We start from the raw sequence: 21,890 nt of genomic DNA on the forward strand, positions 1-21,890 counted from the left end.
AAAGGAAAAGTGGTCGTAACATCTATTGAGAAAAAAATGATATAAAATATTAAAATCATTTAAGATGATTTAGACACGTGCAAAGAATATCACAGGAGGCACCCATAAGAAAAGTATAATGGATAATTTTAAGTCCTATTAAGACAAGTAGAGAAAGGCCAAAGAGATAGACTAAAAGTAATATTCCTAAGAGCATGATACATAATAAAATACAATGATATCATACAATTCATATAACTAATCCCATCTAGTAGAATAAGATTTGTTGTTATTGTAAATATATTTTTTAAGTTTTAAAATATAAAAAAAATATCATTTGAGGAAAAAAAAAAGAGAGAGCCAAAATCTATAATTTTATTTGTACGTATCTTGAAACAGGCCTCATTTTTTCATTTTAATATGCATTAGTGCTATGTTAGAGGAGTTTATGAGGAGCATTACTTAGCATATCTGAGGATATCAAAGGCACCTGAGTGCCGTGCAGACATGATCACAATCCAGAGGTTTCATTTCATTAAACTTGTACCTTTGACACCCTTCTTATGCACTCTTCAATCCGAAGTTTGAGGTCACTTCTCTAGTATAATTGAATATTTGAATAACCTATTCACATGGCCATGTGTGAAAGAGCCTGTTTGTCGGAAGTACTTTCGGCGTGACAGATCTATAGAATCAATGACAACTGACATTAGAGCACCTTACCTAATGGCTACCCTTTACCCTAAGCAGAGAAACAAAAAGATTAAGAATTCATTGGAATACTCAGGTGCATTCAAAGGGGGGAAATTAACATGGAGAAGAAAATCACTATCGTTACACAACAGATCATCAGCGCCTGAATGCCCTCTGCATCTGACATGATATCTACAGAAAGTAGCTTAATCCACATGTAGAACCCACCATATGAACCTTGAAGCACGTTTTGTCACTCTTCTATTTTAAGTCCTAAGCCTCTTGTTTGGCTGGCCCTCGCTTTCTTAACCATGAAAGCTTTCTTCTTTTAGCCGAATTCAGCCTTCTTTGAATATCAGAGCTGCCAGCTTGGCCACCATGACGACGACCAAAGTTGGCTGTTGCTGCTTGCTCCCAGTAAAACTTGTGCACCAGACAGGGCAAACTAACCACTATACACCCACCTTGGTCTTTTTACGGTCCAAAACAACATTCAAGATCTTGCCAGGAACGTAGATTCTTTTTTTCACAGGGTTACCATGCAAAAACTTGGATAGTTTTTCATCCCTACAAGCCAGTTCAAAAGCATCCTCCTCTGTGCATGTTTTTTCGACCTGTATGGTACCCCTCGTCTTACCGTTGATCTGAACTGGGAGGACTACCGTGGAATCTTTCAAGTAAGCAGGATTTGCCTGCAATAACGTGAGACACATGACCACATATTGCTATCGAATATGATATCCAAAATCTAAAATAAAACATAGTCAAGAACTAACATAACAAGCAATGCAAGACCGTTTTGATGTGGACACCAATTCATACCTTAGGGAAAGGCTCATGCGCTAATGAATTTGTGTGTCCTAGCCGTGACCAAAGCTCCTCAGCTATATGAGGTGCGTATGGTGAAAGCAGCAAAACAAATGCCTCAACAACTGATCTTGGATGTTTATCCCACTGAAAATATAGGCAAGCCAAACTTTATATATACATCTTAACGAGTTAAAAAAATGTATTAAAAAACACAGAATCAAAAGGAGATGGTAATAGAAGGAAGTAAAAGGAACCCTTTGACAACCAAGAAAAATAAAGCAGCATGAACAAGATAATTTATCACTTAAAAAATTTCTCTGAGGCTTGAACCATCATGAAGAATATCGATTGGCAGAAGCTAAGCATGTTTCCTTGACTTTTTATTAGACAGCCAGCCCAGACTAGGAGCTTCCTGCTTCCTAGTTTTTTTTTTTTGGCCTGAAGCCTCCTAGTTAATAACCGTCTATCAAAACAAAATTAAGAGCATTATTAAATATTGTCTTTCGCTAGCCCTATTTTTACTATCAAAAAAATGGGGAAAGCAACGATGATAATCCAAATTGGTGGATGTGTGGTCATCTAAAAAAACGAATTGATTATATTTCGTGAGCAAATGGTCTTTAATCCTATGAATAGATGTAGAGAGAAACAAAGATAGACACCTTATTATCTTATAGAATAGGATCTCATGCTGAATGATATGCATGAAAAATTAGCTGCTAATGGAGCCTAATGGCATTTTGTAATCCATACAGTCAACCTCATTTAGTGGGATAACACTTGTTATGATTGTAGTCAGCCTATGAAACCAATTACAGTGCCACAAATCACACCAAACATGCAATGACTTCAAGATTTCATTTCATTCGATGATAGAAAAACTACTCATCCATGTATTTTTAGCTACTCTTCTTTTTATACAAAATCAACGATATCAATGACAAAACCAGAAACTAGGTCTAAAACACCCAACCTTAACACACCTCACCACCCCAAGAACAAAGTAAAGGAAAGGGATCCAAGCAAAATGTTGAGAAAGATATCAAAGAAAATAACTTAAAACAAGAAACCTTATAAGCCACATTTAAGAACTCCATCATAGCTGAAATTCCTGTGTTGAACCGTGTGCCCTCAATTTCCTCTGTTACCTGCATGCTGAAAGTGAACACTTAGGCCCAATGTCCAAACTGAATTGGTAATTGAATAAAATAATTGAAAGAAATACAAAATCTATCCTAAAAGTTAATATGTTGACCTTAGCAATGCATTTATGGAGAGATTGAAGTTGTTCTAGTGTAGGTTCCTCATCAACTGTTAAAGTTCCATTCTTGAATGTGCCATCAGCCAAAGGTGAACCAACAATGAGCCTCCATGTTCGTCCTAAGAATCTATGCACACCTTCAATACCACTTGTAATCCAAGTTTTCGAGTCCCTTGGAGAAGGTTAAAGAAAGAAGCAATGGGAATAATGATGTCAGAATAAAAAGAGAAGAGAAGGGTTGCATTAAATCAAGACTCAATCCCATCTCACTTCAACATCGCAAGTAGAATTATATGGTCAACTCACCTTAATGGTCCCATGAACATTTCATATAAGCGGAGAGAATCTGCACCATACTCAGAAACAACATCATCAGGATTAACTACGTTTCCCCTACTTTTGCTCATTTTATAGGCACGCGCAATTAAACGAATATGAGGGTTATCTTTCAGGACAAAAGAGTCACCAGATTTCATGACCTGAATCAGTAGAAAAAATGCCTCGTCAAAAGAAAATAATATTTGGGCTTACTACTTCAACTATGTTTATTGAGAAATACATTAAGATAGGAAATGGAAACAGGCACGAGAAACCTTTTCCTCAGGAACTTTTTCTAAATTATTTTCACCCAATGTTGAATCAGCAGATATCAAATTTCCATCTCCATCCCTGCAAGCCATATATTGGACCTGCCAATGAAGCCATCAGAAACTAGCGGTGATGAAACATCTTTCCCTCTAATTTTCAAACAAAACTAGACTTACTTCCCCGAGGATTAGCCCCTGATTTATAACACATTGGAAGGGTTCCTTGGTGGAAACGACTCCAATGTCATAGAGAACCTGAAATAGAATATTGAATCAAATCTGCAAATATGGTAGCAACATAGAATACTTCTTTAGAGAACTAGATACCTTATTTCAATCATATATTTCATCTCAGGGTGAGTGGGTAATCTTTTGGTCAACCATGTCACCAAATACTTTAACTGCTAAAAGGGTTACTAACTTTTTAGATTTCACCTGTGGAAATGACCATTTTCTTTGTTATTCAAGAGTCAGAAGATAGCAGTAGTAGGATGATACTGACTGGAACATTGACGGGTCCCCCCAACCCATTGCTAGCGCTAGTACCAGAAACTATATCAGGAGATAAAAGGGAGTGACAGAAGGAAGAAAAGGGGGTATTACTATTCCAGAAGAGAGCACAAAGGTTTCGAATCAAAGAATAAAGGAAGTAAGGAGGTAAAAATGGGAACTCAAGATGAAAAGGTGACTGGCAGTTTGAGAGTAGTTGGAAAAGAGTATGTTAAGGTAGAAACTGAAGAAGAGAGAAGAAAGAGATATAGGTAGAAGAGAGAAAGAGACAAACAGAGGAGAGGATTCTGAATGTTCCTTCTGAACATTATAAAATCAATAGTGTACAACCCTTGGGCTAAGGATCCTAAATATAGAAATCTGACTGCCGAACATAACAAATATAATCCCCAACCTAACTAACTCTTATATATTTTATTATTTACATATCAGAGTATATCAAGGGAAGAGACTGAGGATGAAGGCAAGAAGGATTTTGGAGAGAGCTAGCTTCTCAAAAGCTAGCCCCTGGCCACTGCCATTGTCATCTTATTCAGTTCTTCTTTTGTTCTGTCTTCCCTGTCCTGTGCACTGATTACTTTACTGCCATCACTTTTTGTGTGTTAAGTAATCATAACCAGCATTCATCTTTTGGTTTCTGGTTTTTGCCCGTGATTTATGCAGATGAAGTGTGCTTTCGGGTTGTATTTTAGTAAAAAATGATGATACTAGCGTGAGTTGGGTGTTGTAACCTCCTGTTCAAGGAGTATATTTCAATATCAGTAACTGGGTTGGCAGTGTTCTTTAGGCAATTCAGCATGATATAGCAAGATCCCTATAAGATATATTCCACATAGAGATAAAATTTTGTGAGGTTCTACCAAGGAAAAAAAAAAATTCGTGAGGCACAGAGTGAAACAAATCACAAAACAATCTGACATAAATTACAAACCTTGTGCCAGAATCTAGCATACAGCAGATGAAGAACTGCATGCTCAGCACCACCAACATACACATCAACAGGGCTCCAATACCTTCCATAAAGTTAAGTTTGAAAAGCTAAGTGATCTAATCATTAAAAAATTGTATAAGTCTATAAAGTGTGTGTTTGGAAACCCGTTGGTTTTGCTAATGTAAGAACAGCTTTGTCTCAGAAGTTGCAAAAGCCTGTTGAAAACATGTCTCCAAAAGAGCAAACGAAAAAACCAAAAGCATCGAGAACTGAAGATTTTACCTTTCCTTTGTCTTGTCAACCAATTCTTTGGGGTTCTTAGGGTCCATAAATCTCAAATAGTACCTGGACAAAATAAAAGAAATACAAACACAGGGATATAATTTATCACATAAGATTTGAGTAAAACAATAATTAAAAAAAATTATAATAAGATATCTACAGTTAGTCTCAATTCAGAACCCTTTCCACAAGAATTGATTGCAACAGGAAAAACTACAACTTCAGTTTTCTGTTGTATCTAATGGATAGGAAATCCTGAATCTAGAAAACTAAGCCACCCAAAGATTTTGTAGGAATGAATCTATATTTGGAACAGCCAAATGATTTTGTACCAATAGTCTATATACTAGGAGACATATTCTTATAAACGATTTAGTTTTCATCACTATTTTCAATGAAAAGTCTAAAATAGATTTAACTAGAAAGGGGTAAATGTTGAACAGAGATACAGAGAACCAATAAAGAGATTCAAATTCAGATGATCAAAGTCTGGGCTTTGGGTCTCAATTTAATTTCAAACGAGCCCCAAAATGAAGGTCAGCAAAATCTTACATAAAATGAAGCCCAACCCAGTGTAAAGGCTGCTCCAAATCAACAAAAAAGCTAACTAGTTAAAGTTAAATGGCAAACCAGCATGAGCCAGCCCACTGTGGCATAGTGTTTGTTTCTCGAGTAGCTGGTCTTCCAGATAAAGTATCTGTAGTTTTAACCTGAAGCATTGAATAAAAAAAATTGCTATACAGGGCAAAATTGGATTAAAATAACAAATGTGAACAGAATGCCCAGAATAACTAAGAAAATAATAACTTGTGTAATACTTGGAAGAAGTGAAAACAAAGAAAAGGGCCAAAATATTCTTAAATCACTTTAAGCCCTCTAGAGATAAGACATTTCACAAAGGCCTTGCCGTTTCCACTTTAACCTAGCATAGCCAAAGGTTATATCACGTCTTGCTTGTTACTAGTCAATGACATTAAGAGATAAGATAAAAGAATGATCCTAGTTCAGAAATGATTTAGTCTACAGATAAACAGATAAGTACCGCTGTAAGACAACTCTCATTTGGACATCAGAAAGGAATCCAGGTGAGCATAGCTTTCTCTTCATGTTACAACTTAGTTAATGTATAGAAAAGTTTTAACTGTTCGAAGGACTACTTTAAAGCTCAATCTCATTTTTTTCAGCCACAAATTTGTATGGTGATGCCTGAAATCTGAACATGATAAGAGTAGGTTCAATCTATGTTAATATCTGGCAAAAATTGTCAGTGGACTGGGCTGTCACATGGCCTAAACAACAAGACACTACACATGGTTATCTTCCTTTTGTTTGTTATTCTTAATTTTATATGCTTTAAGTATCTAAACTAATTTTTACTTGTAATGAGAAAATCCTCTAACTCAAGGAACTCATTGACATTCCAAATTATAAAATTTAGAATTAAGTCAAACGGCCATGATAAAGAGATAACGAAGATGGAATATAAAAATGCCAAAGAAAAAAGAAAGAAAAATGGGAATACAGACAAATAGCATTTATTGGTATATGCATACCCAAGAAACAGCCTTGGACAGTGGAGGGTCCCCTGTTCCAGTGGGAGTAAAGTCATCCAATTCAGGTAGTACAACAGGCAGTTCAGTCTCATTAAGCGGAACTGTCTCCCCAGTATCATCCAAGAAAATGACAGGGATAGGTTCACCCCAATAACGCTGCCGAGCAAAAAGCCAGTCCCTTAACTTGTAGTTTACCTATAAAGGAGAAACAATATAATTTATACTTTACATATCATCAGAAACCTCATTCCGAAGATACGAGTTAAATTAAATTGAGATTAGACCTTTCTCTTTCCATTTCCAGTTTTCTCCGCCCATTCAATGACTTTCAAAGCACCGTTTTTACTGGACAAGCCATTAATGTCAAGTCCCACCATTGCGTTTGATGAATTTACAATAGTTCCTTCACCTGAAAAAGCCTTTCCACCTTCAATGATACTTTTATCATGTGGCATTACAACCCAGCGAACTGGAACATCATGTTTCAAAGCAAAGTCATAATCCCTAGAGTCATGTGCAGGCACAGCCATAATTGCTCCTGTTCCATAACTGCACCAGTGAAAACATTTATATGTTGGTGTCATAAGAATTTACCAAATACAGTTCATGAACCCCATGTGCATATCATGGTGAGCAGTTAATAAATGCATTTTACAAAGTTTTGCACACAAATTGGCATCCTAAGCATATGCACAAGCCAAATGGAACGTCATCAAGAATATGGTGAAAATAGAGATTTTATAGACACAAACACCTCCCCAATACATAATCTGCCACCCATATTGGAATGGCTTCCCCATTTGCCGGATTTCTTGCATAACAACCCGTAAAGACCCCCGTCTTCTCCTTCTGAAGCTCAGTCCTCTCAAGGTCACTTTTCCTTGAGGCAAGGTCCTTATATTCTTCCACCTGTAGCCAATGAATTGCCATCTTATAAATATCCATGATGCAAAACACAGATACAACTAGAAAATGAGAAAAGGATGACTTACATATTTGCTCTGGGCTGTGGAAACTAATGATGACAACAAAGAATACTCTGGCGCAACAACCAAGTAACTGAACACAATCAATGAGAACATGAAATGTTTAAAAGTTACTTTCCAGAGTTGTTCAGATTTCAGCTAATTTGTAAAATTTATATGAATTATCAGAAGATTGGATAGAAATATACGTTGCTCCAAAGATTGTATCTGGCCTTGTAGTATAGACAATAATCTTTATGTCTCTCTCCTTTCCATCACAATCAAGAACACAAAATTCCAGCTCAGCCCCTTCTGACCTCCCTATCCAATTTCTTTGCATTTCCTTTACACTTTCTGGCCAATCAAGGTTATCTAAATCTTGAAGAAGACGATCAGCATAGGCAGTGATCTTGAGCATCCATTGCCGCATTGGCTGCTTGTTAATAAACAATGACACTGTATAGATTATGAAACCATTCAAACAAGGAATATAAGAGATATATCAAAGGATTCAGAAACAGAGATGGGTATGCCAGCAAACATACCTTTCTTATCACAGGATGACCCCCCCTCTCACTAACACCATCCACCACCTCCTCATTGGCTAACACAGTGCCTAGAGCAGGGCACCAATTGACGGGAACTTCAGCCTGTACATATGATAGGAACCCCATTAGATCTTCATTGGCCAGGATTATAGATAGCAACAGATTTATAAGCTATCTTAGACCCAACCTGATATGCCAGTCCTCTCTTTAACAGCTGTAGAAAGATCCATTGAGTCCATTTGTAATAATCAGGATCTGTGGTAGATATTTCACGATCCCAGTCATATGAAAAGCCTAGTGATCTTAGCTGCAAAAACATAAAGAAGACATACTGTGAAGGAAAAATCAGCAATGCTTATCATCAGGACAGAGCTTAAGTCTATTTGAATAGTGATACTGATCATTTCCAATAGCAATAGTCAGACTCAATTGATGAAGGGGGTCGGGCGAAAAAAACTTGGAGGTGCAACCTGCAAAAGGAATTTCTCCCTTCAGATAACCACCAAACATGGGAAGCTATTTTCCTCACTTCAATTGAGTCCCTTCACAACTCTTTCTAGTGATTAGAAACTTAGACCAAATATACCATGTAATGATCCCCAGATAGCAGCTAGCAAAGCAAACCATGAACAATAAATGATACAACAATAAATTTAATTGTACCTCATCTTTAACAATAAATTTGAAGAGGTTAACACGTAACAGTGTACTGCATCTTTGATTCTTCCATGTTTTTAATAAATCTTTTATGACAAAATTAAAAGCATAACTTGTCTTTGTGAGAGTAAACACTGTCTGATCATCATTCATTCATTTGATCATATTACCTGAGAACGAAAGCGATCAATGTTCCTCATTGTAGTTATCTTTGGGTGAGTTCCTGTCTGAAATAGAGACAGACAATGAAACCAGAAATATAAATTGTCACAATATCTCTAAATAACATAAGTCAGGGGCCAAACCCAAAAAAACAAACCTGAATGGCAAATTGTTCAGCAGGCAGCCCAAAGGCGTCCCATCCCATTGGATGCAACACATTGTATCCCTGCATGCGTTTATATCTAGCTAGAATATCCGTGGCAGTATATCCCAGGGGATGGCCAACATGTAGCCCAGCTCCGCTACAAAAAATAGTTCCAAATGATAAACAGAAGCTCGCTTAAATGGTTAAAACCAATTACGGCCTCCAAAACAAATACTCAAATACCGTTACATTAGACGATCCTGACAACCTAAACAGAAAATAAATAGCAGAAACCGCTAGGAAAAAGAAAATGAAATTATAAGCAGGGGAGGAACCTGGGGTAAGGGAACATGTCAAGTACATAGTATTTAGGTTTAGAGGTATCAATATCATCATCTGCGGTTCGAAAAGTTTTGTTCTCCTCCCAAAAACGCTGCCACTTGGGCTCAATGTCATGGAAAGGGTATGGTCTATTCACCACTTGGTGGTTCGGCTTCTGATACTCCACTTCATTGGCTCCCCTAGTCGCCGAGTTCCTAACACAAGTGCCATAACTAAAGCTCCCATAGCACAATCTAAGATCAAATTGACTATTTTTAGTCGTTGAGAAATTTCGAGAACTAAGCCGCTTTGTGGGAGAAGGAAATGTAAGTGAGTGAAGCAAAGGTGGTTGAAATTGAAGCAACTGAAGTTGTGTGTGGGCGTGCATGAGCTGGGCGTTCATTTGGCATGAGACGGAAGGATGAATAAGTTGACGAGCGGCCGAGAATTAAGATAATGCGAGGAAGGAGGATGATGGCGCTCAACGCTTCAACGTAAGGATCTTTTATTTTTATTATTTTGGAATTGGGCTGAATCACGAGAGTTTGGGCCGTGTGGTGTTTGGATGTATCAACTGTCCTTACAAGATTTTAAGTTAGAAGTGGATTGATTAAGTGCCATACGCTTTCAAAATTATTTGGTATAATCAATAAGTAGATGTAAGAAAGATTAATGTTGGATATTAATTATGGGTAGACTTAACTTGATGTAGGAGTAAGTGCAAAATATAACCTAGAATAAAATTATGTTTAACAGATGTGTATATGTGTGTAATAGTAATACCCAAGTCGTAAGTTCACGTTACAAAGTTTGACAAATTATTAGTTATCAACTTATGTGAAGTATAGCATTTTATTGGCAGACAATCAAATGTGTAAGAATGATTTCGATTTCTATTCTTCTATTTATATTGTTAATGTAGTGTCATTCTTCATCAAACTACAACTTTGACAATAATCTGAGGTTTTGATAATGTTGAAGGAAATTTTTAACTTTGTGATCCACTCAATTGTTATGAAATGGGAAGTCTCTCTCCCCATCACAACAATAACCCATCAAATTGACAAGCTCCTTGTGTCTTAATTTTCGTTCACACAAACCTGAAGAAGAATCCCTATCCCTGAAATTAAAAAAAAAAAAAGATAAATATAACTTTTAGTTCTTATACTTTCCTAGCATTTTGTTTTTAATCCCTATATTTTTTTGGTGTTTTAGGTCCCTATACTTTTATTTTTTATTGTTTTAGGTCCTTTCAAGGTCCCTATACTTTACTAATAGAGGGATTGAAAATAATGAAAAATAAAAGTGTAGAGATCTAAAACACCAAAAAAAAAAGGAATAAAAGCAAAACGCGAGTAAAATATATGAACCAAAAGTTATGTTTACCGAAAAAAAACCCAAATTCAAAACAAATCATAATCAACAATCGCATATTTACAATCGATACAAACAAAAAAAAAAAAAAAAACTTAGTCATTTAAGAAATAATTGACAACCTAAATAAAATTGAAACAAGATCTGGATCATAATCAATAGTCAAATCAAGAAATCCCAACACATCGATTTTAGAGAGAATGGAAGTGAGAAATAGTCATATTGGTAAAACCCATATTAGAAATCATCATTGTTTGGAATTGAAAAAACCCAGACCATATTTAGATCAGAATTGGCATTCTTAAGTTGACTTGTGCCTTTTCACCTAGTGTTGAATCAAATGGCATTAAATCCCCACCCACTATGATTTACAGCCTAAGCTTTTCCTCTTTAAAATGATGTTGAATCCATGTGCTTGCGCCTGTGCTTGCGATCGCAACCTATATCATGTTTGCATTGAATCCCCACCCTCAGATCTCAACCTAAGCTTACTTGTGTCTCTATTTTCACGACCCAAATGATGAAGATTGAGATTTAGGTTTTGGTTCCTCTTGAGCTTTGGATTTATGGATGGAAGAAGAGTGATGAAGACATGGGTGGGAGAGGAGGGAGAGAGAAGGAAGGGGAGGGAGAGGGCTGGATAAGGGATGAAGCAAAGGGAAGATGTTGAGGCTGAAGGCTAAAACTAGTAAATGTTAGAAGCTTGGAGAAGGGATAAAGCTTATAAAGTCCACATACTCTCAAGGTTGGAAGGAAGGCAAAAAAGAAATGAATAAAAAATGACATGGACTTACATGTGGCAGACAAGGAAAGCATTTAACAGTTAAATTAATAGTCAAAGTCTAAATTTGTTAACCTAGGGTGACATTGTACTAAAGGATTAAAGTATAAAACTACCTTCAATATATTCACCCAAACACACCCTATATTCTAAAGTATTTTTTAGCATAATTTTGCCCTTATATTTTTTTATTTAGGTACAATGACACCCTCTCGTCACGCTTTAATGGCTTTGATTATTAATTTTGAAAATTTGACTGTTTTGTGCTTAGCCAGTCATCCATATCACCTTCTCTCCCTTGCTATGTTAGATATTTCTCTAACTTTTAATTCTTAATCTCATCCACTTTACCCCAAGCTAACCTATCTCCCTTCCCTCCCTCATCTTCATCCCTCTCATCTTGGTCCCTTATTGATAGTGAAACATTTCCATATCAAAATTCTAAATCCACTACCAAAATCAACATTATAACATTTAGAGATAAAAAAATTTCATATCCACAACCACAATCAACATCTAGCAAAAGAATATTTACCTCTAAATTTTACAACAAATTAAACAAATCAAAACAATTTTGTTAACAAATAATCAAAGAAGATGAAGCATCCTCCTCATTAAATAATGGAGAAGATCAAACCATATAAGCAAATATGAAACATATTGAATAATGGTCTATAAGAGATGAGGAAAATCAAACATGGTGAAACCAAACAACATATATAATTAGTTGGATAAATAAATAGATCCCACTTATTTGAGTCCTACCCTTCTGTAATGTTCTAGATTTTAACTTTAAAATTTCCACTATTTATAAGGATATCTTAGTTAAATTAAGTGAATTTCTAATTAATGTTATTTTAGAGAGACTAATATAGCTTTTGGATTATTGGACGACCTTAGAAGAGGGCTAAATCGGAGTTTAAGAGAGCTGTGGCATAGAGAAAGGCCTAAAACAAGTTTGGGGGTTCTCTATGCCATACACCACAGGGCACATGCAAAATCTACATTTATCAGCTCACAAAATCAAACAAAAAATGAGAAGTAAGATAGAGAAAACACGAAGAGATGATGAGTAACGATCGATGGGTGCTAGGGCTCAACCTTGGGATCATTTTGAAAGCATTGGGACCAAGATTTAACTTTATATAAGATTCCTACACTTCTCCTTATCCCTATATTCAAACTCTTCTAATGATTAAGATACTTTGGGGTTTTGATTCAGTTTTTCTTAGATAATGACTGAACCCATTACTTAGTCAAAGTTTTGAGTAGTTAAATTAAGCCTCTAAACTTATATTTATACATTATATAATAATTTAAAGTTGTTGGTTAGGCTTTGGACAAACCCTAGGTACAAATTTGATTATTAAGAGCAATGTGGGTAATGTAATAGTATTATCTATGTGTTAGGATGTTAAGTAGGATTAATGAAGTGTGTTGTAAGTATTGTAGGGGTTGAATAGAGGTATTAGGTATAATGGTACCCAAATTTGTATTATTAATGGAGTGATTATTGTGTGAATTAATAATTTAGGATTTAATCTTATAGATTAGCTTTGATCAAGCATGGTGATGCTTGTGGATGCAAGTAGAGCCATTGGTTGACCATAGTGATAAGAGGATTGAGATAACTAGATTGTCTAATCTCCCTTTTTGTGTGTTTGGATAGTAGTATGTTAGATTTCAAAGTTAATACTTTAGTTTGGTACTAGTATAGTAATAATATGAAATTATGAATTTGAAGTTATGTGAAGTGGAATGAAAATTTATTTTAATGCTTTTAGTATTTGAAAAGTTAAATGTTATCTATATATATATATATATATATATCTACTTGTGAAATTTTATGATTTAAATAAAAATAAGAAATTATGATGAATTATATGTTATGACTATGTGTAAGAGTATTGAGCATGTTTGGAATGATTATTATGAGAGGGTGGGAGCTCACCCTAATGTATTATTAGGATATTGTTTGAAAATTCATATAATACACTGGCACCCTAAAGGCCTCGGTGCTCAGTATTATATTATTTAAAAGTCTCAATACTACATAAGGTAAATTGGGTATTGACACCCCTAGTATTTATGGATAGGAGGAATATATGGTTCATATTGGGCAAAGGTGCTCTTTGCCAAGGCTACCTCCTATTAATGGTGAGCTTGGGCCAATCCAATTGTATGGATTTAGTCCTATCGAGCTATCAACCCACAAATTCAATCGAAAGACATAGGGAAGGTATAAGGTGGTTTGTTAACCATGCATTTCATACTAGAAACATGCGCGCATGCATAAGACTTGATATATGATTTGAATGTGGCTCTACATACATATAAACTATTCTCACACACGAGTAATTGATTAGACTATTTGGTTACTAAATACTCGACTCACCCCGTTATTACATTTTATAGGTGGAGGCTCTAATAGGGGCAAGAAAAAGGAAGGTACAATTGAGTATCGAGGGGACTAGCCAGATTGTATAGCTGCTCTCATTTATTTTGATTTGTAATAAATATTGAATGCATATGCTAACTTAGGACATGTGTGGTTTTGTGATGTACTTACATTATGTTTGTTCCTAACTATGGGTATTTCAGCCTAAGTTTGATGTATCTATATTCTAATGGCTATGAGGGGTCGAGATACTAGTACAAGTGTTAGTTTTGTAATGATTTATGTATTGGATTGGCTATTGGATTGCTTTTGAAAAGTTATTACCCTTTGTGGAAATTTTATTAAAATCGAGGTCTTGGTGGCTGAATCTTGTCTAGATTGTTATTATTGTGGTTTAAATATGTGTACAAGTTGTGTATAGTCCATTCGAGTTAGTTCAAGTAGTTCCACAGCTATTGGCATTTAGGTTGAGAGTTTGGGTACCTCAATAATGGTTTTGAAAGAAAAAGTACTATTTTATGTTTGGATGTCTAAATCTCATTTGGCTCAGTGTTTGGGTGTAAATCCATGCTAATAGCTAGGTGGCTCTAAGAGCTACGTGTGGATATTTGAATCACTTGAGTCGAACATCGAATGGTAGAATGGCACACTCTGAATGTTAGCTTAGAGAGCTGTCATGACAGTAGTTTATTGTGATGACAGTGGCCGCATGCTACGACGCATTGTCCATCGCACCGTGGCACAAAGAATAAAGAAGGACATTTCCCTCTATGCAGTCTACCGCGATAGACAATGCCCTACCCTACGGCGCACAACGCACTGTGCTCTATTGTTGTAAATTGTTTTGTTCTTTATTATTTTTCATGGGATGTATTCTTTTGCTTTCATTGTCTTATTTAATTAATTTTAAACTATATTTTGAGCTCAAATGATCTTTTAAAAGGGTTTTCTTGGAATCCCATTTTTCTTAAATACTTTTAAGCCTTAGGTTATGATAATTGTTTATGGGATTAATGAAATCTTGGTTATCATAACGTTGTTATATGTTTGGCGTTATGTGTGCTTGGTAATGTCGGGAATGATGTTACACCTTTACCTATCAATATTAAGATTCACATATGCGAACATACAAGCTTTCATTAGGGAATTTTAGAATAATAATAGATGGGACTTAAAAGAGAAGCAAGATGAAGAAAATAGAGCACTTAAATTCACCTTCTCTGAGGCACTCCTACTCATTTCTATACCTATATGTTGTCATGAGAAGAGATGACCAGTATATAAAAAACTCTACCTTTCAAATAAACTCTCACCTTTTTTCTCAAGCTCTTTTTCTTTTTTTTCCTATTGATCTCCACCTTTTTATAAATGAGAATTGGGGCTTCCATTTTTAATAGTTGAATCCTATCAAATCATAATTCATGATTAATTTTATTTGACTATCATCATTTTAAATCAAGGCACAAGTTTAGGGATTGGATCTCTATTTTATTTTCTAATTGAAGACTCATATTAAGACACAATTTTTGAGATTGGATCTCCATTCAATTTCCCCAATTAAGAACTCCTATTAAGATACAAATTTAAGAATTTTTTATTTATTAATTTTTATTTCATTCTTTTATTATTGTATTAAAAAAAGGCTTCTCAATTATTTTTATTTATTCATTTATTTTTTGTAAGGGCTCAAACAAAATAGGGTATTTACAATCACATAATTTAAAACAATCTCTACCAATATGCTTATATATCCATATCACTATTTTCATCACAGTTAATAACATATAATTCATAATTGCTAAAAAAACAATTATCTATAAAAATTTAGCTCCCAGTTATCTCAATTCTTAAGTTACCACCCTAAGAGTACACTTTAGATTCTAAGGGATCTCTCAAGTAATTAATAAGCTCTAAGAGTATTTAAATCTACAATTAAAATCATTAAACCTCATTAATACCTAATAGTCATTAATTAGCCCTTGATCATAGTTAAGGCCTAACACCCCCATTACAGGTGATCAAGCAAAATCAATCCCAAAATTCACTTTCATTGGTTTATTTAACATTCATTAAGCTTAAACTTAATTATTTAGAATTAGGGATGACTCTAAATGATAGTTTATCACTATCATTAGCTTAATTTAATCCAAAACAACTTTAGGGTTTCAGATTTAAACACCTTCTTATGATATAACTAATCAAAAAATTCAAAATAACACTTACTTAACATAAAACAAACCATAAAGTTTTAACCTAATGGCTGACCATCCTCAAGAAAGAAAGCTCTAACCAAACCTATAACAATACCTAACTTAAAGTGAAGATTAAAGGATAAGGGAGGGATTAGAAGTGTTACCTTAAGCTTTAAAGCCACAAAATCAAGCCCCAATAGAGGAAGTGTTGAAACCCTATTAGAATCCAAGATTTTCACTCCTAGCCTCACCTTAGGCTATTCACTACAACCAAAAATGCTACTTGACGTGAGCAATGGTACCATTGCACTAATCCAATTTTAAATATTCATAATTAATTTCACACATCTCCAAAAATTGCAAATTAAGACTTTATAGAAATCTTGAAATGTTTACTTTCTAATGCAAAAAGAATTATTTAAAGAATATTATCATTTGCCCTTCCAAAATCTTTGATTTCTTATCTTCTTCCAAGCCATAATTGATTATAAATCATTTTCCAATGTCTTTAAATACCCTTAAAATCTCTTGAAATATTATTAACCTAATTAAATTGAAGGGTAAGGATTTGGGATATTACCAAGGTAAGGTCTTGGAATTTAAAACACAAAATCAAAGAGAATGAGGGGGCAAACTTAGATGAATTCTCCAAATCTTGGATTGAAAATATTGGATCTAAAAATTAGCACTTTGTTTCTTTGATTGTGAAGAGTTAAGTGAGCATCACTGAAGCTAAGTGAAGTATTAAGGCATGGGCTGCCTTTGGTGGATCAATTATTTGTCAAGGGAGAAGGGAAGGGTGGTCAAGTTGAGTTGGTGATGGTCTTGTGGGGTGATAAAGTTTGAAAAGGAGGAAGAGGAGGCAAGAATAACAATGGTAGAGATGAGAGAGGGGAGACAAAGAAGAAAAGATGGAGATGGGGAGCTAGCTAGATAAAGAAGGTGAATGGATAAAGTTGACCAGGTAAGAGGGAGAAGAGGTTACATGATATTAATATGGGGCCCATTTGACATGTGGCATGCCATTTCAACAATTCACAATCAAACTAATAGTCAACATTTTGATTTGTTAACAGATGGCGACATTATGCCTAAATAAAAAATGTTAGCATAAAATTACACTAAAAGATATTTTAGGACATAAGGTATGCCTGATTAGAAATATCAGTGGTAGTTTTGTATCTTAACCCTTGTGCCAAATAAAAAACAAGTTGGGGCAAAATTATACCAACAAAAAAATAGAGGTATGAGGTGCACAGCATCAAAATTTTGAGGGTAAATTTATACCCTAACCTTAAAATAAAAGAAGATATTTCTATCCCACAATTATAAGTCAATAATCATAAATTTGTACAAAATTGATCCTTACTCTATGATCATAAATGTGACGGCTTGGTCCTTACTCAATGACTATGTTTATCCATCATTATTTAAGAACATGCTTCGTTAGAAAGCTTCAACTAGAAAAAATCATGTGGAACAAAAAATTCAAAGAAAAAAAATAGTATGTTGTTTTCTAATACATTATTTTATACTAACTCAATGAAAATCTTACAAGAAAAACTCAATGAGACAAAATCTTAAAAAAGATTATCATGCATAGTGACTCACAGATATCACCCTTCAAATTATTGTATTTCAAGAGAATATACTAATTTCTCAAATGTAATATATCTTCTCAATTTACTTGCATAATGCACTATAAAAGTAAATAATAAAAGTTATTCTAAAGATTACTATCATATATATATTGCTTATACTCTATATAACACTTTCTTAGAATATCCCCTTCATGTTATCAAAAAAAAAATCCCTTTCAAAATCTATTTGTTTATTAAGAACTTAATCTTGCTTGTAAAATTATAACAAATACAATATATAAATATTTATTAGTTATTAATATATTGTATTGACCAATCAATTCAATATATTCTCGTAGACAAATAATTTACTTGTTTAAATATATCATTTGAAAATGATTTTGTATTCCTATACAAGTGCCAAATATTAAGGTTAGTTGTGATATAGATTAACAATTAGTTAAGATCCTTTTTTGATTATGTTAAAAATAATCTATAAAAAGAAAACTAGGGTTTTAGGTAGAGGTATCCATACATAAACCCCATAAGCCTCTAATGTGTTCTTTGTGGTATTTTGGGCACATGAAGAAGTCATTTGCTCAAATAAAATTTAAATAATATAAAGAAGATCAACATGGCCAATAATAAACATAAGTTAAGAATTAAGAAATTAGGTACCATGAAATTGTAAGTATGCAATGGCTCTACACGCACAATTCAAGAAATGGTCCAATTTTTTCAAAGGCAGGTGAAAATAGCAATTGTTTGTAAAAACAAATTGATGGAAAATTTGTGGTATCATCCTTATACTATTGGTGAAGTGATAAGTATCCATGAAGGTTTGTCCCTATAATGGAACTAAAATATAAGCAGATCATGGTGTTTTTTCAATTCTATAAAAGCTCTTTACACTATCTCACATTTACAAGACTTCACCATCACAAAAGATAAAAGAGGCTTGCTTATTTGAAATTGGAAAGTTATATATGAGCACACCTTTTTAGAAAAACAAATTCTTATAATGTTTGGCTATCTTATTATGCTAATGATATGGATTTTAATTCTCTTGTTATCTCATTAATCCAATTTAGTCCTTGTCAAAACTTTGGACCTATTCACATTAAGATGAAGTGAACTTAGTTTGTTTTTAATGTTAATTTCAATTGGTTTGAGTTTCTTTGCTAAGCTAAACTAAACTAATCAATTTTTTTTTATATAGCTATTTGATAAGGTCAGATTTATGTATTGTTAGGTCTAATAAGAGATAGTTTTTCAAAAGCATTTTCTACATTCACACATACTCAAACTTAGGATCCTATATTCAAGTGACTATAGCCTTTTCTACTAAGATCAATGCCTTCTTGGTCCAAACCAATCAATTTGGCAAAATCTATAACAAGGCCTTGTTCAAATAGAACCAAATTGACCTTAACCAATAAAAAGGACAAACAAACCAATATTGTTTACATTAGGTTTTGTTAAGTTTCTTTTAATGGTTTTATTTAGTTCAATTCTGCTAATTTCATTTGGTTTTAAATGTCCTTCACATATAGTAATAGAAATTGCTATTGTAAGTACAAGAGTCTAAATATCTATAAATAATTAAAGTTTAAGGTAAAAAAATACTCAAAAGCTTTTTCTTCAAAAGCTTCTGACATTCTCAAGTCAATAATAGTATATGATTATCCATTAACTTTATCAAAAAAAAAAGGTTGATCTTCATCAATCCGTTAAAATAGAACTTAACAAATTACACAACATTCCGAACTTGACAAGCAAATCCTCTCATCTCTCTTTTATGAGACATATAGTGCACATCTACCATTGCTTTTTGCAAGACTCTCTTAGCATCATTAAAGACTTTTTTGTTTCTTAAATTCCAAATTTTCCCACAAGTATATGAAAAATAGCACACTCCAGTGAATATTCCTTGTATGGCCTTTACCTAACTCTTTTTTAATGTTTCATTTTACCTAATTAGCTCCTGTTATACTCACAAAAGACTTCATTTTGCAAGTTAATTCCAAAAACTTCTAGCATTTTGACAATCTCAAACAACATGAATTAACAACATAGCTAAAATATTATAAACAGTTGTCATCCATACCTTACTTGCTTCACTCTTAGATCCATGGTATGCAACTTATCCTTAGTCACCATCCAAAGAAAGCTCTTCATTTTTCTAGGCATATTAAGCTTTCCAGATGAGCTTACACATGTTGTCACTATTTTCAATTGTACCTACAAAAACGTAGTGATAGGAAGATTTTACATAAAATGAGCCATTAGTGGATGGCTTCCAAACAAATTTATCCTCACCACTCATCTATCTAAAGCATCAACTAGTAATTTGGTCAACAATGTGAAGTTGGAGCCAATACAGCGAACAATTTTTATCATATTCCCATTTTCAAAGAAGTAGTCAACCATTGTTTTTGCATTAGCTAAATTAAGAAGTGGTATCTCAACATTAGACCATCTTTCTAACTAAAACTAGGTTTTACGGTCGATAATAAGATTCTTTTGCACAATCCACCAATAAATTTATCCCACATATTTATAATACTCCTCCAACAAGTTTACGCAACCTATCTATTTAGAAGGGAGTTAGTTCTTGAGTTGCATTTAGATTTTAGAATCTTTTCCAAAAGGTTTTAAGGGATGCAACAAGTTTCCAAGATAGTTTAAGGATAAAAGCCACATTTTGGCTTCTTAAATCCTTTATACCTAAACCACCTTTATCTCTGACATTTTACACCTCCTTCCAAGATACAAGATGGGCTTTCCTCATGTCATCACTATCCCCCTAAAAGAAAAGAGCGACAAGTTCTATCAATCTCCAATAAGATACTCTTTGATAGTAATGCTATTTACATGTGGTAGCTAGTGAGGGCTAAGATAATAGCTTTGATGAGAGTGATTTGCCTTACTAAATTTAAAAATTTTCCTTTCCAACTTACAAGTCTGTGCTTGACTCTATTAAGGATGGACTTTATAGTGATTGCTAGAAATTTTAGTAAGAAGAGACACACCCAAGTATTTGCCCATGTCCCTATGAGCTCAATTCCCATTTTTTACCTCAATTCTATAGCTATGGAGCAATGGATAGATCTAGAGATATGCATTGTTGTCTTCATTTTGTTGACTTTTTGTCCTAAGCATTGATAAAATCTTCCCAAACATTTATTCGTGATCTCAATTTGATCACAAGAGACTTCAATAAATAAGATTAACTCATCAATAAAGAATAAATAAGAAATAGGAGGGCCATACTTAGAAAGTTTCACTAGCTTCCAATTTCCATCTCTAACTTCATCTATAATCAAATGACTCATTGCCTTATTCCCCTTGATGGTCTAAATTCTAAACTCAACAATTGATTCCCCATTCCAAAGGACTCTCATAGAAGAGGTCTCCACACAAGCTCTTATGATGCTAGTAATCTTGGTCTCCAAACCAACTTCTACCAAGAATTTATGAATAAAGGACCAATCCAATCTATCGTATGCATTCTCCAAGTCAACTTTGATTGCCATAAAGCCCTTCTTTGATTTGGTTATTTGCATAGAGTAGATAACTTCTTAAGCAATGATCACACTATTACAACTTTGTCACCCAGCCATCAAAATGCTTTGGTTTTCTTCCACTATCTTTGACATTATCTTCTTAATTCTCATGGTGAGAATTTTATAAATAATCTTATAGTTGCATTGCACAAGGAGATCGATCGGAACTCTTTAATATGCTAGGGCTTGTCCACTTTAGGTATAAGGACAAGAAGTGTTTGATTTATATCTTTTAGATTCCTTGGGTTAGTAAAAATGTCCTGAACAAGCTTGTAGACTTCGTTCCCCAAAATGTACCAGTAATCTTGATATAAGAAGGCTTGAATATCATCTAGTCCAGGAGATTTCATAGCCCCTAGCTCATCTAAGTTTTTGACAATCAAGATATCTACTTTTCAAATGTGAAACATATTCCTAAAGTTGTACTCCTTGTGGTTATTGATATAAAGCAAAACATCTTTTAAAAAATTTGTATGATCTTTAATATGAGACACTCATAAAATTGAGTGAAACATTTATAAATTATTAAGACACTTGTATGTTTATTTGTCTATTAACATGTGATGTTTGACTTTAAAATTTAAAGATATAAGTT

At 34.0% G+C, this 21,890-nt stretch overlaps 1 protein-coding gene across 3 annotated transcripts; it reads right to left on the minus strand.

Moving 5' to 3' along the window:
* Positions 1–487: 487 nt before the first annotated feature.
* On the minus strand, positions 488–9,881 carry LOC129285524 (leucine--tRNA ligase, chloroplastic/mitochondrial). Of its 3 annotated transcripts, XM_054921260.1 has the most exons (20): positions 9,419–9,881; positions 9,096–9,240; positions 8,947–9,003; positions 8,307–8,426; positions 8,117–8,221; positions 7,781–8,004; positions 7,599–7,665; positions 7,361–7,515; positions 6,891–7,155; positions 6,607–6,801; positions 5,684–5,763; positions 5,054–5,116; positions 4,772–4,853; positions 3,508–3,585; positions 3,337–3,432; positions 3,050–3,222; positions 2,738–2,915; positions 2,553–2,630; positions 1,495–1,626; positions 488–1,364 (listed from the first exon to the last, which is right to left on the minus strand). In XM_054921260.1, exons 1-20 carry the CDS (start codon positions 9,805–9,807, stop codon positions 1,125–1,127), a joined length of 2,922 nt encoding a protein of 973 aa, XP_054777235.1. In that variant the 5' UTR covers positions 9,808–9,881; the 3' UTR covers positions 488–1,124. The 3 variants fall into 3 exon arrangements, 2 of the variants coding, with proteins under 2 accessions (XP_054777235.1, XP_054777236.1); XM_054921261.1 differs by lacking the exon at positions 9,419–9,881 and having other exon boundaries at positions 8,307–8,589; positions 9,096–9,178; XR_008587232.1 differs by lacking the exon at positions 488–1,364 and having other exon boundaries at positions 2,553–2,637.
* Between the last annotated feature and the right edge of the window lie 12,009 nt (positions 9,882–21,890).

This window comes from Prosopis cineraria, unplaced genomic scaffold, assembly GCF_029017545.1.
Source record: "Prosopis cineraria cultivar Desert tree isolate PC_DT_omini unplaced genomic scaffold, ASM2901754v1 PC11, whole genome shotgun sequence".
In the NCBI taxonomy this organism is placed as follows: Eukaryota; Viridiplantae; Streptophyta; class Magnoliopsida; order Fabales; family Fabaceae; genus Prosopis; species Prosopis cineraria.

Coding starts and splice junctions, on each gene's coding strand:
- LOC129285524 (XM_054921260.1), bottom strand. CDS start 9,807: ATGAACGCCCAGCTCATGCACGCCCACACACAACTTCAGTTGCTTCAA. Junction 5,117..5,683: donor CAGTGGGCTGGCTCATGCTG/GTTTGCCATTTA, acceptor TATTTTGTCCAG/GTACTATTTGAGATTTATGG. Junction 4,854..5,053: donor GTTGACAAGACAAAGGAAAG/GTAAAATCTTCA, acceptor ACTTTATGGAAG/GTATTGGAGCCCTGTTGATG.